At 42.1% G+C, this 19335-nt stretch overlaps 1 protein-coding gene across 2 annotated transcripts in view; it reads left to right on the top strand.

The window, feature by feature from the left end:
* Window positions 1–17426, top strand: part of Dll (homeotic protein distal-less) — a 57062-nt gene extending 39636 nt beyond the window's left edge. For both annotated transcript variants that reach the window (XM_046620320.2, XM_046620321.2), the window contains exons 3-5: window positions 10453–10624; window positions 11667–11979; window positions 12865–17426. In XM_046620320.2, the coding sequence (XP_046476276.1) occupies window positions 10453–10624; window positions 11667–11979; window positions 12865–12883 (504 nt within the window). In that variant the 3' untranslated portion in view covers window positions 12884–17426. The remainder of the gene's footprint in view (window positions 1–10452; window positions 10625–11666; window positions 11980–12864) is intronic.
* Window positions 17427–19335: the final 1909 nt, after the last annotated feature.

Raw genomic sequence — 19335 nt, 5'->3', positions numbered from 1 at the left:
CATACGATCGGAGGAAGATTCTTGGCGCATCCTCCGTCCGTTCTCTAAGCAATACTTCCAGCGAGAAGTTGGCCAATGGTTATATTTCCGATCACGGTATTGCACCCGACTCCCACCATAGGTTATACCTACTTCCAAGTTTCCCTTGTTCGTTGATCGCCGTATCAGACCGCGTCTAAAATTAGTCTCCGCACTCAGTCAGTTCCCCCTATACCGATGTCAAGCAACGATTAGATAGACCGTATATTTCCACGAATCGAATTATTAATTTCCCTTTGAATTTATAACGGTAGAGGAAATATTTACAATCGAATAATGACCATCCGAGTTCTGCACCATCCATCCATCACCGCTTACCATACCGGATACTATCTCTGACTCAGCGTTACGTTTCTATTAAAATTATTTTCATTTTCCCTTTTCTGTCTCTCCTTCGGCCATACGCATGTTGAAATTCATCGTTAATTCCTAAAAGGGCGCATAGGCTAGGGATCTACCATGGACGGGCGGAGATGGAAACGCTTCCGTACGAGCCATACCTGCTACATGGTTAAAACAACGAGAAGTGGTTACATGCGAATACCTCGATCACATTTGCGTCGGCCGATCAGGGAGCAGAAGGGGAGGGATACACGCACGCAGAAGCTTGTAGATCCATCGAGTGGTTGGCCACGGCAACGCACTCCCACACTCTCGTGGCCGTAACTCAGAGCCATACTGTAGCGTAGGCGCAAGGCGAGCGTGGATCGCAGAGCCTAGTGTGCCAAGATAGTATCGGAATCGCCTTACGTAAGGCTACCTTGCCGCCCCACACGTGAAACAATGGACTGACGCGAGGCTGTGAGGTGGCAGAGATACGAATCGCATGACTGCCGCGTGTACACGTAGCCACACACCACTGCCTACCTCTACGTCTATCTAACTATGTGTTCCAACACACGTCCGGCATCCGTGGGCCTCGCGGTAACACGCGTGTCCGTGTAACCTGTACCCAGGTACAATCTCGCCGTTTAACTACGTCCGTGAACATGCATTGAATTGCAAGAATGACTTGCGTCGGTACGATCAGACCCAATATGACGTTACACCTACCAGATGATAGCACAGGTATCTGGGTAGGGCGGAATTTCCCGAGCACGTATTTCGTTCAAGACCATGTATATACATCGATATGTTACGTGGAGAATCGTCAACGCCGTGATCTTGACCATGGTCTCGAATGAATCACGCGTCGCGTCCTGTGGGATTTTCCGACGAATTAACGACGAGCAACAACACAGCGTTTACTTAGTTAGATACCTACTGCACGAACGTCGGTCGTGAAGAGAATTGCATGTTTTTACCTACTGGAACGCTTTTCTGTCCTCCAACAAAATGTGTCGAATGGATGGTGAGTTAACTGTCGGAGAACCGAGTTCCTCGTTTCATTTTCACAGTTACAAGACGACGCACCGCTGCCAGGCATCACAGTGAGAAGTAGTAAGGCAAAACCAAGGTGCACAATGTGATGATTTACATGGATATTTTATGTACACCGTGTAAAAAATAGTTAGGTGGGAAATACAGGAGCGTCCGAAAGAGAAGAGACCGTCAGATGAGATTGTTCCGCCACGCGGTTCTCTCCTCGCCGATTTATCGTCTCGGAAATCTTGTCCCCCTTCTAACCAACCGTCTTCCTACAGTGCAGCCTCGTTCTCTCGCGGTCGTTCCAAGCTCTACATGCATACCCACGTACCCTCGTCTTCCGGGTAGAGCGGAACGCGGGTCCTGTGCACCGATAAGTCGATCACTGGAATTCGTTCGATAGTCCAGCGTAGGTGAATTTGCTGGCGAGTCGAATGCAACGGTGACGATAGGCCGGGGCTTATTGCCTGGGATCGCATCTTCCGTGAGGTGAGGTGAGAGTATTTCGCAAGTCTTGTTACGCTAGTTGGTAACAACGAAGGTCACCTGACAGCTCGTGGAATAACCTTCGACCGTCGAGTGGATGCAGTTTTGCAGGTATATACACACGTGATTATGAGCGTACAAACCGGGATCCAAAAGCGTGCGACGCCGTTCTCGTCAGGCATGAAAAACTCCGCCTGACCTCAAATAAACTGATTACAAAGTGAGCGTAGCGGTAATCAATTTGTTGGGATTTCGTCCTTTTTGTAAAGATTTGATGGAGACCAAGTTTAGGATCTGACAAAACGGGTACCTATATTCATTCTTTTCTATGCATGAATTAACCGGCACCATCCAGTCAGTACTGGACCGGTCCAGTAATGATTCAACTCAATGTGCCAATTCCGATTGGACTGGCTATGGTGAACACTCTACTCTGGTTGTCGCAATGGTTGTTTGCTGCCAAGGTATGTTCCACATTGTTATATCGACCGAGCAGTGCCTCTGTTCCCTGACTCAAGATTTCAAGATAATGGCTACCCTAATGCGGAAAACTATTTGCAAAGTATTCGGGTATAAATTCCGCGGACGGTATAACAGTGAGGGTCAGAGGGGGTGGATGGAATTAAACGATCAGTGGTGATTTCCAAGGTTTCGTCGTCGTCGATTCTGCAGGGTATCGTGGCGAAGGGGAAAAAGAATTGACGATGCGGAGCGAAGGACGAGGCGTCGTTTCGAGCGGGTTCGAAGGGAGGTCGAGTATTATTCTGGGAGCGGCACCGTCGGTCGAAGCGGTCGTAGGTTGTTACGTACAATGTTTACGGCGTAATTATAATGCCTTTGAAGAGGTCCGTCCTGCAGAGCGGAGGAAGCGACACGTGCATGCATCGTTCTTCGGTGAGGTTCCCAGGTCGACGGGGACCCGGGGATCGAGGAGCACCCCGCCCGCCCGCCGCCAAAGCTTATACGGTGGAAAGATATTTTCGTTACGGTGCGTGATTTCCTCACGGTTGCCGGACACTCGGGCTGGACGCGCTCGGGGACGCCGGCAAGACGTCGTCGTCCTCCTCCACCGTCGTTGGACAGGCGGAGGCCTTACCCGAGAAGGACGGAGGGGAACTTCTCGTGCCGTGTTCATCGAGGTGTAGATCCGCGTCCTCTGGCTCGCTTCCGACCGCGTCCCGCTAATGACGACTTGTACGGGACATTCGGCGCGGGTCCACAGCAGTCCGGAGGAACCTGAGAGCCCCGAGAGAAGAGGAAGAGGAAGAGGAAGAGGAAGAGAAGGAGGAGGAGGATGAGAAGGAAAAGGAGGACAAGTCGAATCTGACCGAGAGATCGAAGGCGTTTCGTATTGAGGACACGTATCGGACAATGGTGTCGTTCGAGGTGTCGTTCGGTGTTATTCTTTGGTCCTTTGTTGGGGCGACATTTGTTACTTTTTTCCATATTCATGGCACGTCATTACGTCACGAGGCGCATGCATTCCCCGTTCACGGTTGCGCGTATCTCGCGGGTATTTGTGCGTTCGTGTGTACCTGGGTTTTTCCCATTTTTTATTATTTAATATTTTTTTCCTTTTTTTTATCTATCCGTTGGTTTTTTCTCCCATTTTTTTTTTTCCACTTCACACTCTTTTACTTCTCTCTTCTCCGGTGAATACCCATACTGGCGCTTGGCTAGCGGTGTCATCTATTGTCTCCGAGGTTGCTCTCTCTCTCTCTCTCTCGCTCTCTCTCGCTCTCCGGTTCGCGCTCCTGGACAGATGGCGTTGGCCCGATAGCGTAACGTGGCGTAAAATATTTCATGGACGGTGATCGTACGTAAGCGCGCTTCGCTCAACTATACATACATTATATACACATACGTATATATGTGTAATATACGAAGAGTGTATAAATGTCAGCTTTTACCATAAACACTCTCTGTGTTCCCGCAGGCTCTCGGTTAAGCCGGCAGGCGGACGCGGCTGTGAAAACGTAACGATAAATAACAAAGGGAGGCATGCTTTGGGGAATTTAGTCCGTCGAGGTGGCACTGCGCATCACCGATGCTCGGCAGGAAGTTCAAACTGCCGTCAACGTTCCCGCTCACCGCTGAACCAACGCGACGCCGGGGATCGGCGATGCACTCTGCACCGTAGAGGCGGCGAGTCGGGAACGTGGAAGAGAGGAGCGGTACTCGTTGCATTGTCGGAGGGATCGACGAGCCACGGAACCGACACCCGAGTTCCGATTTCCGCGTCGCCGTTATTCCTCGACAACAAGTGACGGAGACGTCCAGAGGTTGGAAATCGTCGTTGGTAACGCGACGGATCGGACTCGATCGATGCGGGCAATCGTCTTCACCGGCTCCCGTCGATTCTTGCGCTCGAGTCGTGGCGCCACCCTGACGGCAACAAGTGCCTCTCACCCTTCGGGGTGGAGGGTTGGTGTCGTTTCGAAGCGGATCTTTGGTGCCATTTTCGGTCGAATGAATCGGTATCGCGTCGCCCCCCGAGGAGCGCTTTACGAGCAAGCTAATTCGATTCGTTTGGCTCCCTTGACTGGCCCTGGTGCCGTGGGCATCTCGTGTTTACGCGATACTTTCAACCCCGTAGATACGTCAACACTCCCAGCGGGGCGGCAGACGCCACGCCCGATTCTCGTATCCCGGGGTTCGCAGCACGCGCGGATCGCGGACGATAACTGGCGTCGCCGATATCGCGTCTCTGCCCTCGTTATTGTTTATTGTACCTACGCGAAAAGAAGACGCAAATGGGAACTTTTCATCCCCGTCTGGCACCGAGGGGATTCGAATTACCCGCTCTTTGTCACCGCTATTGGCCACGCACATATAAGCGTTCCTTTCGCCGCGGGGTGTAAACTCGTGCATTGAATAACTCAAGAATCGCCAGTGATTAGCGGTTTTATACCAGAAACTCGAGAGGAGGGAGGGTAACGATTCGCTCGTTTCAAATTTAGATCTCTCATCCTTTGCAGAGGCAGTTCTAATATATAGTTATAAATCATTCATTTTTAATCAAATTTTATAGAGGGTACTATAATTCGAACGGTATTCGATGATACTACGATACCTGGCTCGTTATTGTTGACGTTTCCTCATGTCCCTTATAGACGTAAATTTTATATGCTAGCTCTCTAATTTGAGGCCGATTAGTAGTCGACCTATTTTGTCACATGTAATCGCGAGTATAGCTGCGTATATCTAGTTATCATAATTAATTCTAATTGTCATAATTACAATTGTAACTTTGATAAAGTTTTAATAAGTACTTTTGTAACCGCGCGCAGCCCGTGATGATAACCCGATGTGCAACGCTCCTGTTAAAGCTGATAACTTTACCCTATTATTTACCTTTTTTAACTTCAATACCTGTATCTATGAACTCTGTACTTGGGAATAATAACGCAAGCGACTAGAAAGAAAATATCGGGAGAGAAAGTGGTAAGAAATCATTTGAGCAAAAGTAGTCTGTAACCACTTATTACACCGTCCGACAATGGGTGCCACGGACGGTTGAAAACTCGACAAATTTTGAATTCCTTCTTCGAAATTTCGACTCGTCCGCAGGGTGAACAAAAAGAAGAATGTAAAGAAAATAATTCTTCTTGTTCTGCCAGACAAGCTTTCAGATTAAAAAAAAAAAAAAAATGCGACATATCAAGTTTAGGTTCTATAGTATATGTAACACGAACTACATAGTTGGATACTGAAGCAATCAACGCTCGTCCAGCAAATGAAAATTTCGCAAAACTGTCGAACGCGCTGACATTTCGTTGAACGCCCGAATACACGATGCGTCCTGCAACATACATAGGTATACACCAACATACACTGGTATAAAATTGCGATTAATCCAGGTAAGTATTCTTTGTCGGCCGTGACGCGAATATGTACAGAGGTAGGTATACGAACATGGATGAATGTTAGACGTGTGTAGATGTATTTATACGGTCGGTTCGCTTTTACCTTGGAGAACCGATGCGGTGCAATGCGATGCAGTGGTATAAGCAGCGCAAGCAATACGGTGGCTCCTTTTTGTCTCGCGCAATTAGAAAGGGATTTATTTCCATGGTTGAAACTCGCAAGATTTATATGTATATACGTGTACTCTATACATCTACAAGGACGTTCACAGGTGCAATGTAGGTATGTATACGGATACACACCTTCGAGCGTGGTGAAACGAACGGCGAAAACGCAAGAAATGTCGAGCAAGTTTCGGCGATAAACAAACGAATACGCCGAAGGATTAACGTGAGACAATGCGGCGATGGCGGGGGAGGGTGGATGAAAGGGCGGGGGGGGGGGGGGGGGGGGGAGAGAACCTCGCTTAACAGCGATCGGTTTTTCAACAGCGAGGCCGCGGATGTCTCGCCGCATGCGGTGGAAGCGCACGCGTATTCCTCTCGTCCTTCCGCGGGTGCTTTTAATGAACTCGTTTTGACCCGACGATCATTTGCTCCTGTTTTGATCCGGCCAACGTTGGCTAATTAAGGTCACCGTAAAATTGCTCCCTCTGCGAACGAGGAAAAAGAAAAGGAGAAAAAAGAATGAAACGAAATGAAACGAGGTGAAAGTAAACGTAAAACGTTAACCGAAGCGAAGAAGGGAGAAATGGGGCTGAACGTGATGCCGATTTCGAAACGATCCTGTACAAGTATCTGTAACTAAAGACATTTACAGAATGTCAGTGTGAACGTTTTTTTTTTTTAAATGACAAGAAATTTGCGACCCGCTGCATTTCATGATTCCTGATCTTGTTCCTACGGCGGTTAATTGCAAGTGATCTTCACGCGAGTGAATGAATAATTGACATCGGTTTTTTCGTGCATTATAAAAGCATCGAAATGAGCTTCGTTCGTATCAAAAGAATTGACAAGATGCGTTCGTATATTTTGTTTATGAAAATGGTTTTCTTTAGTGTCAATATGTGAGTGGTAAAATTTTTGAAAATAACCGTATCACGTGTAATAGACATTACGCATTTAATTACACATCTAATAATTCGAAGGGCTTATTCAAATATACAGATGTCCATATGGTGTTTGTATTTTCTGTACCTATATAGGAACAAGTCTGGATAATCTCTGAACGAATGACCGTTCATTCTGTTAGAAGTTGATGCAATTTTATGCAAAAACACGTCTACGCAAAGTTAGGCCTGTAAGTTTTAACAAGTACATTTAAAGAACCTGCAGAGACAGACGATTGTTTTCATGAGACTATTCAAACGGCAGCCCCGAGACAGCTTAGGAGGCAAAACAAAACAAAAATTGTGAAACAAAAAGAGTAGAAAAAAAAAGATTGTAGAAAAACATAAAAATAAATATATTACGAAGAATAAAAAAAAGCGGCGAGGTATATTTTTCAACGTGTATGCAAATGTCCGTGGAAAATTGAGGCGCTCTCAGGAGAATATTAAAGCACCACGACGACCCGTCTAAAAACGATGCCCACGGGTCTCGTCTGCTCTGCTCTTCTCTCTCTCTCTCTCTCTCTCTCTCTCTTGGCAAGAAGCAAACTTAGAAGCAGTAATCCTCAAACAGTTCATGATCGTTGGACTTGGGTTACGAAAAGCAGGGAAAAGATGAAAGAATTTAATAATCAGGGCCTCGATTCAGCGCTGGTATGAAATTATCGAAGCTCCGCAGGTGCGGAAAATTTTACAACGATAATTTGACCGATCGAAATTTAAACGTGGTCTCGAGAGGACGAAGCGTGATTTTGACGAGAAATCATTCTATTTCGTCCGTTCTCTGGGGAAGAGTGTGGATTTGAGAGAAAATAAAATAAAATAAAACATAGAGTCGAATGAAAAGGAAAAGAAGCAAAAAAACGTGGCTACCTTCGTGCGTGGCGAACATGTATTCTTCGCTGCCTTCTGTGCACCAGAAGAACGCGCGGATACCTCGAAGGAGAAAACCGCGAACGCCGCGACTATACGCCCCAGGCTGTCAGCGGAGGTTCGCATGCGAGGGAAACACGAACGAAACGGGGAAAAGAAATTCCGAGGTGAGGGAGAAATCGCGGGGACATATAACGGCGGTGTCGTAGGAATTATAATGCTCGATACCACAAGTCGATGCTGCGTTTGCGATTTGTTGTTAAAATGAACAATCTTTGTTCACCGTTTCCGATGAACCGAAGATCGCCGTGGAGTTTTTCTTTCGTTTTTTTTTTTGATGTTTGAGGTTTGTATAAAAAATTGGAAAGATCCACGAAATTTCTTTACTCGGGTTACAAGTAACGTACTTTTCCCGATTACCTACCGACACTCTATAAACGCGTCTATAATTTTTTTCTATGGCAATGGAACGCAGAAGAAGCTCCGTTACATATTTTGCGATTGAAAAACAGTTATTGTATTCGGTTTTATGGTGTTTTGATATCAGCAGCGAATGCCAAAATCGCGTTGTATAATATGTAGCAAGATTTTGGATTGTTATATGTAATATTTCAGACAGAAGTAATCGAAAAACTTTTACGGTACATCGGAATATCGAAATGCCGAACACCCTGGTGGAGAGACGAGCCTGTGAACTGTAGAGAAACTCCCCGGAATTCTCAGACCTGAAGTTCCAAAGAGTCTGAGATCGTCATCTGAAAAATGCCCCTTAAGGTTTCGCATGTGTCGGACGACTCGAGCCTCTCGCCGAGCGGATATTTCGCATACTGTAATGGCTTACCGCGAAATCTCCAGAACTCCACATATTATAGTTCGTGTCTGTTCGAGGGGCCATTCGCTTGGAAATCAAACGAATGATTCCACCTCGTTGACATTGGTTTCGAGTGATTTGTATCGATTTATACCTTATCATATTCTATGGTTTCCATACGTTTTGGGCGAATTTCAGTTGTTTCCAGATTGGATAGAAACCGAACGCCGTGAAATGTTCGGAAATGAATGGAAATCACTGGATGACTGTTAATCAACGAAAGTACACGATAAGATAGAAGTTGATAGAACGTTGATGGATTGAATCCATTTGATGTTTATCATCGTGATCATAATTTCCAACGCTCGTCGGGCGCTTTTTTCACCGCTATCATGTGATGTGAAATGAATTGCGATGGTTTTTAATAACGTTAGATATTTTTAATTGTTCCTTGTTATTTCAAAGAATGTTTCAGTCAATCGAAGTTCCTTTGACTTACGATTTGATTTTCAACTATTAGATTCGTGATCTCTCGGCAATAGGATTACCGCAGCCGATGGGTAGGGGGTAAAAAATTATATTGATCGATTGATAGAAGGACCGGAATATCGAAATTTCATAGACGCGAAAATCTTGTTGATAAATTTAAAAATGTAGAAAGTCCAAGTATAAAAAATCGTAAATTTATAGAAAGCCGAAATATAGAATGACAAAATATAGAAAGGTCAAAACGTAGAACGGCATCATTGAGAATCTCTCTACGATTCTATATTATCGAAAGGAATTCTGACGGTTCTACAGTTGTGTATTCAATGTTCTGATCTTTCTGTTCTCTTGCTTTTTCATACTTTTACTTTGAATTTACAATAAAAGAATGATTGAAACTTGACCCTTGGCTTCCACATCTCTCTGGAATCACACTGCTGTCACACTGGGATCAGACTGACCCTGAATTAATCAAATTAAAAATGATAATTAAGTACGAATAAAAAACAAAAAACATAACTCACGCATTAATGAAAATGCAGAAAACAAAATTAAATTAGTAACTTTCACACGTTCGTTTTACGATTGGAGCACGATTCTAATGCTTCCTTATTCATTATCACGACTATTTTAACAACTATGATCTCATAAACCTAAGAGGGAAGGCAGCATCGTTCAAGAAAGCGAAGCCATACTAGGTCCAATTTTGACGTCGCAACATTATTATAGATCGAAAAATCGATGCAAGTGATGTTCATCGGTTTATTTCTTAAATTTGCGATTTTTGCAACACTGGCTCCGATATTCTTTCCGTCCATTCGTTCGCATCGTGTGTCACCCAGCCGACGGATTGTTTAGGAAATTTAATACGTTATTATTGACCGAGCCGCGAGCGATCGTGTCACGATCTCTTGTGCCATCTACGTAAACTTCTCGGAACCGTGCTCGGAACTATTTTTAGCCTAACATGACATATATACAGTGCAAGCGTATGTCATATATATCTAGTCTTGAGAAGAACGAAAATTCTTCGTCAAACTGACGATTTCGGCAATGTTGGAAATCTTGCAAGTCGTGTATTTCGGCTCTCCGTGCACGGATCGCGTTGATACAGAGCTTGATCGAAAGCTCTAAGGATCTATATACGTACGAAACTTGTCAAATGTTGATTTTCATCGCGAGCAGAGAACGCTTCTCATCGCGGTAATAAACAATGCGTTCGATCGCGCGCGTTCGCGTTTTTTTTGTTTTTTTTTCTTTATTTCCATAACGTCACCCTCCAATTTTTTGATCTTTCTATATTTTTACCCCCACCCCAGTCGATCGGTGAAAACCGTGCGATGTAGTTGTTTCTATCAGGCAGAAAAATACGTAAAAAAATATTTCCAACTTCAACACGCGCCTCTTTCTGTTTCAGGTGAAGATCTGGTTCCAAAACAGGCGGAGTAAATATAAAAAGATGATGAAGGCAGCGCAGCAGGGAGGCGGCGGAGGCGGAGGTCAGCATGGAAGCCTCCTCGCCGGAGGAACTGCGCTCCCGGGTGGTCCTTCGCCCCAGCCGGGACAGCCAGGAGGTTTGATGCAAGGAGGTAAGAAAGCACGGACTTTATATACCTGCGGATGTAGACGAGGCCGCTCGATGCGTATCACGGCTACCTATCGATCGCCACTTGTTGACACACCTCGAGAATATGTAGAAGAATCTCAAAACGACTCTCAGGTCTATTTAACAACAAGAGGACACGGTTCGGTGTACAAATAATAATAAGATGGTTGCTATTTTTTAAATATTTCTGGTATTCTTCTTTTCTTCGTTTCTCTTTCGAGCTCATTCACCTCTACAATTTTTTACATACAGATCTAAATATTTATCCCATAGATCGTTGAAGAATTTTCATCGATAACTCTTCGTCTCTAATATTGTCCGTAGGATTATTTAGCCGTACGTTAAAACGAAGCGTAAAGCCCGACCATGTCCGTGGTTGAAAAATGTCAAAAGCCTCCTTGGCGACAATTTCGTTGTCTAAAGTTTCTCAACATTTCCCTTTGCAAATAGCTGTAAATTAAGACTGTGCAAAAACAATATACGAAGAAACTCTCGGTCAATTCGTAAATTCGTTCGGTAGACTCTAACGTGCTGAAGTGTTTTCGAAGTAGCTTTCGCAATACTTATTTCGCGATATTACCGCATAATTTACAAATTTCTACGTTTTTACATTGAACATCTCCGCACACTTCAATATCACTAAAACTCGGTTTTATTCATCCAATATCCATCTGTATTTGCAAATAAATTTCTTTAAATCGCGAAATTTATACGTAGATTTTCTGTGTCACGGTTTTGTGTAAATTATTGTATATTCGTTCTATTTCAGTTGAAATTCATGATTTCGTGGAAAATGTCTTTTTGTTCTATTTTGTTCGCCCGCAGCGAAAAATTCGCCGATTATCTTTGAAGGGTCTCAAGTTACAGACTTTCCGAATCGAAACGACAATTTTCTGTAAGAAACTCGAAGTCAAACTTCTCGTCAGGGCTAATCCGACATTTCGGCAAGCCCTGCTTAGCCACCGCGAGCCTGCAAAGAAGAAGGGCGAGTATTGAGCGAACATTAAAGGTCGTCGATATTTCAGGTGGAGGAAGTTCCGTGTCCGGAAGTCCGACGACGGGGTACCTCGGAGGAATGGGGGGCGGCGGGGGCGGGCACACCCCCGGAAGTTCCAGTCCTGGTAGCGAAATGTCGCCCCAGCACAACGAGAGCCCGCCGGCGCCCGTCTGGCCCGGGGAGATGAAGCATCACCCCCACCCCCACGGGCCGCCCCACACCCACCACCACCCCCACACGCCAGGACACCATCCGCCCCCGCCGCCGCCGCCGCCCCACCACGCCGGCTACATGCCGCAGTATTCTTGGTACCAGGCGGACCCGAATCCAGGACTACTGACGTGAGTTTTGCAAAATCCAAGTTTCACTTTTCGTTGCATTTCGCGTTGCGTCTTGAGTCGGAATGCTATTTTATTTATGTGCCGAGAGAGACGTCTAGTTGCGATTACTGTGCGGTAATTAACTATTTTTCTCGGTATTGGTAGAAAATTTGGTTTTTTTTTTTTTTAGCTCTAATAAACAAAATCGAATTCACGTGTTACACTGAGAAAAATTTCAACTGTTACAGTAACTAGAAAAATTCAGTAGGACAGGTATCGTTAAAGAAACCGTTTGAATATTGTTGGGATTACGAAAAACGAGGTACGCGTAAACATTTTGCGCTATTGTCGATCCTTTTTTGGTAATCGCAACGTATAATCATTTTGTGAGGTTTACCGTAATTTTTCAGTTAAACAAGGCTTTAACGTCAATTTATCGTTGCACAAGCATTAAATTTTCGCGACAGTTGCAAGAAAATATAGTAACAGTGATCGTAATGAGAAAGAATAGTAACGGATACTAGACTTGCTGGTAACAGATAGAAAACTAATTTTCATTTTCTACCTAGAACTATATTTTTAGATTGTGGTAAAAAATGAAAATAGTCAAGGACTGAGCAGTAACCGGAACTAAAAATTTCTCTCGATGTGTTAAAGCATTATTTAACTGGGAAATATCTTACGTAATTGGTAAAGTAAAGAAACATCTTTGATTCAGCGACAATCAAAATATGCAGTACAGTCACGTGTAAACGTAATCACAATGAATAGTCACTTGTGCCGCATTATCTTGTAATATCATCAATGTATAAACCCATTAATGCAACGATACCCAATCTACTGGTATTTTTTTTTCAATGCTTTATAATTTTTATATCAATGTTTTTTCTGCTTATTTGATTGCAGGGTCTGGCCAGCGGTTTAACGAAAAGGTCCACCTGCCGCAAGCTACCTTCGAATTGATAATGCGCTGCCGCAGATCTGAAACGCCTGAAACTAACTCGTCTGCTCTTCGTCGATGGAGAAAATGAATTTTGAGGACACTGAACAGGGTTGAAGAATCGTTATACGGCCGTTCTATAAGTGGTGCTGTGCTATATTATGTGCGTGTGACGTAACGAATGCTTTTATGTATATTATCAAAAACGTAAGAGAAAAATACGAAAGGAACATGTAACAAATGATGAGAAACTAACGAAGAAATCGCTGCTACACGGCAAACGTTAAAACTAAGAGTTAATTCATAATAACCGGTATATAATAATAATTATTATTATTGATACTGCTATTGTAAAAAATATAAGTGTAATTTTTGGTGAAATTAGTGTTTAGTGGAAGGTATTTGTATTTTCTTTTTTTTTTTTCCCCCTTTGGTTTTCTTCTTTTCTTCGTATAAATTTAGTTCCCCCCGGGGGGGAATAAGGAAAGAAGTGAAGAACTCCTGTAATAACGTAAAGAAAGAACTCGGAAAGAAATCTCGACGAGGGTTATAATCGAACGATATTTTGTAAACGTCGTCAAATATGTACCCTAAATCATTCAAGAAAACCGGTGATATTTTTTATTTATTGTGCCGTTTGTGTCGATGTGCCCAGAATAAACTTAAAAAAACAAAAAAATTGCACGAACCAGTTCAAGAAATAAAAAAAAAGAAAAATAATAATAATAAATAAATAATTAAATAAAATGATAATAAAAAAGAAACCTATAACAAAAACGAACAATATAATACGATCGAACCAGTGAAATTAAGAAGAATCAACGTGGTTTTATATCGCAGAAAGGATATTTAATATCAGTGGTAAAAAATGAATTTGTCTTCTAATAACGAAAAAACATGAAGTGCAGCTTCGATAGTTTGTACATTGCGAGAATCTTGTAAAATATCATAGATATTCGTGTACGTGTAACGTAAGTAGCTATAATTCATTCCTCGCGTCATGCAAACCAAATCAGTTACACGGTTTAAATTATTCCTGATTTCAATTTTGCGATAAAGAAAGATAAGCATTAGAGGAAAGGAGAGAAAAAGAACAAACGACCAACTTTTAGAAACGATCGAAGTATACCTTAATCGTTATTCAAAAAGATCGATTTGCTCCGTATACGCGAATAGGATTCTCGATGCATGCCTGCAATAATAAAGTGAAAAAACAAAGCGTGAATCAACAGCACAAAAAATTTATCATCATTGCAGAGATTCCATAATATAGCACGCTTACTCAGAAACGGTATAATCGTTAGAAAATGTGGGTTTATTATTCTCCTTCTTCCTCTGTTTTATTCTTGCCCGAAAAGCCCGAATAAGGTGGGAGAAAAATTTAACGATAGAATCGAAAGAAAATAGCGTGGAACAAAATTGTAAGAAAATATGTAAAAAAATTTACTCGGGATAGTTAAAATCCGACGCACGTGCGATATCTTCGCGACACAAGTAATTCACCAGTATTACATGCTAAATTATGAAAGAAAATGGCGTCGCGGTTGATCGCTGCCTAGAAACTTTGCTGCATGGTGCACGACACGCAAACAGAAAAATTTAGTTCCATTTGTTTTCCGTATTTCCTGTAATATAAAAATGTTTTCGTGCCGCGGTTGAATAATCTCGAGAGAAAATCGCTGCACGATTGTTGTTATTTAATATATATATATATACATATATACATATATATGTATATGTATGTCTTTTTTTTTTCTTCTTTTTACAATTTCTTCTCGTTTTATTTCCCCGCGAGTCTTCGAGTATACGCCGTTGAGGTTATGCATACACGAGGAGATTTTAGCGAGCGAAACGAGGCAATTATAACGAGAGAAGACAGCCGTCCGTCTCCTTTTCGGATGACGCAACAAAGCTGCCCTCCTCCGAAAAGGAGACGAGAATATCCCCGGACCGTAATTATAATCGTAATCAGAATAACCATAACCATAACCATAACCATAATAATAATCGCGGTGCTGGCTGGTTACCCCGCATCCCGACGCTGAAACGCACGCACTGCAGTCTACCTGCCTTATGCCTATACATATTACATACACACTACCTACAACTAAGAAACGCATCAAGTCAGGTTTCATTAAGCCCGCAAAAACGGTAGCCCTGAGCACCGCGCTGATTCAACCTCCGCTCTAAGATCTGTGACATTCTCGGTACGCTTTCATTTAAACGATAGTACGGATTCGATGGCGTTGTTATACGACGATTACAGGGTGTAACGATTACGATCACGAGTGTTGCACATCCGACATTTTCACTGGCGAAATATTCACCTTGGCAAAAAGATAGCGAAAGCTCTTTCGATGTTTTCAACCCAGTTCAGTTTTTCATGCAGTCCTTTGACGGTTGAATATAGAAACTAGAAGTAATGTCTCATGCCAACCAGTTTATCACTCCGTTCAATCACGATACACAGATTGTAATTTATTCTCGTAATCAGGGCTGGTTTTGATTCGAAAGTTGATGAGCAAGATTTCATTCATCGACTATTCGTATATATACGCTTCAGAAAAATCATGGCCTGATTGCCTGACACTAATTTTCATGGTCAATGGTCAAAAAGAAGAGAGCACTATAGTCAGTCAGTCGGTAAAACTCATTACCGGATTTCAAAATGATTTACAAATGAAATCTAAAGACGATCTGTGCAGTCTTTGCAACAGTTTTGTTCATAATGACCGTGTAAAAGTTTACAGAAAATTTACGGAGGTTGATGATTTTTTCAAAAGTACCGTAAGAGCCGTTTAAATTATGTGCTTGACAGTTTTATTTATATTGTGTTTAGCTTTCGATCGTTTGAATTTTTGTTTGTATTAGTTCCTTAATTCCAAATCTCCATTGCAACAAACGTGTTTTCAATCTCCGTTTCAATCGTAATCGAAATTTGAACGACGTCTAAATGAGAACTCGTCATTGCCATGTGTATAAAGTCATTGTACATTAGTACAGAGATTCGTACAAAAACCAGTCGGTAGTACAATATACCTCCTGTTGGATAATAATCGTATGATTGTAAAAATGAGTAACCAAAGTCATAAAAAGGTGAATAATATTCGTTTGTAAAGGCACACGTTGACCATATCTGTCTGACACCTACCATACACATTATTACAGGTAGAGTTGAAAAGAAAGCAGAATCGGAAGGAAAAAAGTAAAATAAAATAAAATAATAGAATCCTACTAAAAAAAACTATCCGTTTCCTCTATTACACGTGATGACCGACATAAAACGAGGCGGGAACAGCCTTGCCTCGGTGTCAAAAGTGAAGTCGATAAAGAGAAGAAAAAAACACACACGGTAGACGCACAAGTACGCACTCACTAACATTTTCACGCGACACGACACAACAGTGATTGCACAACAAGCGGGGATTGTGATGTGCGAACGCGGGAGTGTTTCGCGCCGTTTTGTTTTTGTTTAACTCGGCTGCGTGTATAACCGGCTACAACCGCGACGGCGGCCATTTCGAGCTGCTTTGCCTGGCGGCCATCTTGCGTTGCGCAACTGCCAGATTATAAAGGCCGGTGTGCGACACGTCGAAGCGAACCGAAAGAAGGAAAACTAGAGAACAGGGAATGACGGGAGTTGGAACAAAATCGCAAAAAGCGGTTACAACCGAATGGCGGAAATGTTCGGATACCCGGGTGAATTTGTTTTCAACATAATTTTTCATCTTTTGGATAATTTTTCCTCTATCACATGTTCACATTTTGCTGTCGTCGTCATCTTCGTAGTTTCTCACCAAATTAGAGTGTAAAGTAGTTGATTCCAGTTTAGGTCAAACGCCCGATCGAATGAATTGGAATTACCAACATTTGAGCCACTCGAGGGCTCCGCGAAGGGTCGAGTGACATGTGTTGAAGGCGTTACGCCCGCACACAAGTTCGATTCGTTTTTACGAGTCTAAATGAAAGCTGACAAGTACACGAACACGCATTATATATACAGAATTACAGTACGTACAATACGTAGCACAATAATCAATTTTGCGTGAAGTTTTTGGGACTGGTTAATTCCGTCTTTGTTACAAAGTAATTCCGCAGTACAAAAAAAGGGCTAGGGAATCGTACGTGCCGACTTCAGACGTTCTTTGAACTAAAGAAAATTCAAACAAACAAATTTGTCACATCTCCGAATTCCATACATATTTACCGAACACCGTGCGAATTCTAATGTTCTAATTTTTCTATAATGTACAAAAATGATGTGTGTATGTATATATATATATATCATAGATATAAATATAGATATACATAGAGAGTATACATATGATTAAATATGTCTTATGTATAGGAAGAGAGAATTAAATGGACGTCATTTATTAGGTGTTTGGTTTGGTGCAATAAAATTAAAATGTATACACCTAGTTTATTGGTCGAATATATAGAAGTCGTTGTATAAGTTCCTAAATTGCTGGGTTAAAGAGAAAACAGTGAAAAAAAAAAAAGAAAACTAAGTTAAAATCGCCAAAAAGATGTGTACAACATAGCTTGCGAAACCTAGAAACGATCTCGCATGTACCTACCTATAATATGTATTACGTCGCACCGCGATGGCACAAGACGAATTTTAAAGATATTGAAATTATTTTTACCCATTGTACCTATTCGAAATTCACGTAACATGTTACAATAAATAACGAATGAAGGATGTGGCGAATCGCGGAAAACACGTCGTTCTGTCTGAATGTGAAGAAAGAGGCACACTGAGTAGCAAAATAAATGAATACGATAATACAAAAAGCAACCAAAAGCTGCAGAACAAGATGAAAATAAATACCATACAAAAGAAATTCGCAAAACGCGTACATTTATGAGTCCGTAGAATTTACTAGTGTTACTAGTCTCGGTGCAAACGCGATTATAATAATATAATTGTAGAAGTTTATTGGCCGGCGAAAATATGTCGGAGAGCGAAGAGAGGGAGAAAAACAGCAGAAAACAAGGGAAAAAAAATTAATATACATGTAAATATATATGTTATGTTGCATCGGGACCCTTTAGTTTGTAAGATACATGGATCTGTGTAAAATATAATATTGTGATAAGAGTGTAAAAAAAATATCATAACAATATTAAATAATAATAATAATTGAAAACATAAAAATCGTCTGTATACCTATTACGATTTTAGTACGAATAATAGATTATAAATATTATAAAATTTAAAATACCTTAATTATGATTACTATTGTATAAAATATGAAATAATAAGTAATTAATTCAATTTAAACCTTATCCTGTTACGTCGTACGTCATTCGAAGCCCAACCCAATTCCAAAAGCATAGTTGAAATTGTCAGTATTTTCGACTATTTGCCGCCCGAGTCTTGGTCTAGGCGCTTGATAGACGTTCCAATATTGAAGTGAAGAATTTTTCATATTCTTTATCCGGTAACGAGTGACACGAACGACAATTAATGACACAAGTACGTTAATCTACATGTACTCGCTAGTCACCGTGAAATACGATACGGAGATATAAATTTGCAGGTAGGTGTGTTATTATAATCTTAATGACGGGGAGCCGAGCGGAGTAAAGTATAAGTCGAGCGAGTATGCCTATTTACAATTTGTGTCTTGAGTTCATGCTGAACAGCAAACCAACAACGCGTAGCCTCCCCACTTACGTAAAGATTACGTCGACAACTCCTGACTTGGTTTCCTGGTGTTTGTTGTTCTTTATTTCTAATAGCGGTGAATACCACACCGCTGCCGCGTTTCTGAACCCCGGAACGTGCCCTACCTTTACGGCGAAGCCGCGTATTCCGTCAGCACGTCTCGTTTCAATCAAGGAACCAAGCGGCGGAAAGGCAAGGATGGGCAAAAGGACACCCGCGGAGACGTGATCCTGATCACTTTGACCACTCCTTTCCCGTGACTCGCTTGTTGCCCGTCGAAGGAATCCGAGGTTGCACAAAATGTCCGGAATTCTCGTCTCGAAGGAACATAGATTTGCAATTAGTCATATTACTGCAATTATCTTTCGAGACACTCCATTTCGCAGCAAAGGCAGCGGAATCGGTGATTGAACGAAGCTCCAGGATCGCTCGAACTCGCTTTAGCTAGTCGACCATCAGCGACTGACGACAGTGTATTACTTGAATAAAAGAATTACCATTTTTCTTCAGACTTATACAACAGAATTCTTTTTCCACAAAGTTGCTCCAACGAGGTGCAATATTTTTCTACCAAAAGTGAACTGTTTTTACCGAAACCTGTGTTCAGACTTCAGACGTTCCGTTTCTAAAGCATTTCAAGTGATTTCCAACTTGTATTAAAGTCCTCGAATAGCGGTGCCCGGACGGTTTGCTCTTTATTATTTTTTATTTGGCTAGTTGAGGTTAAACCAGAAATACGTTATCACCAATGTCTTATTAACAG

The sequence above is a fragment of the Neodiprion pinetum genome, chromosome 4 (assembly GCF_021155775.2).
Source record: "Neodiprion pinetum isolate iyNeoPine1 chromosome 4, iyNeoPine1.2, whole genome shotgun sequence".
NCBI lineage: Eukaryota > Metazoa > Arthropoda > Insecta > Hymenoptera > Diprionidae > Neodiprion > Neodiprion pinetum.
This window is presented reverse-complemented; position numbering and strand designations above follow the sequence as displayed.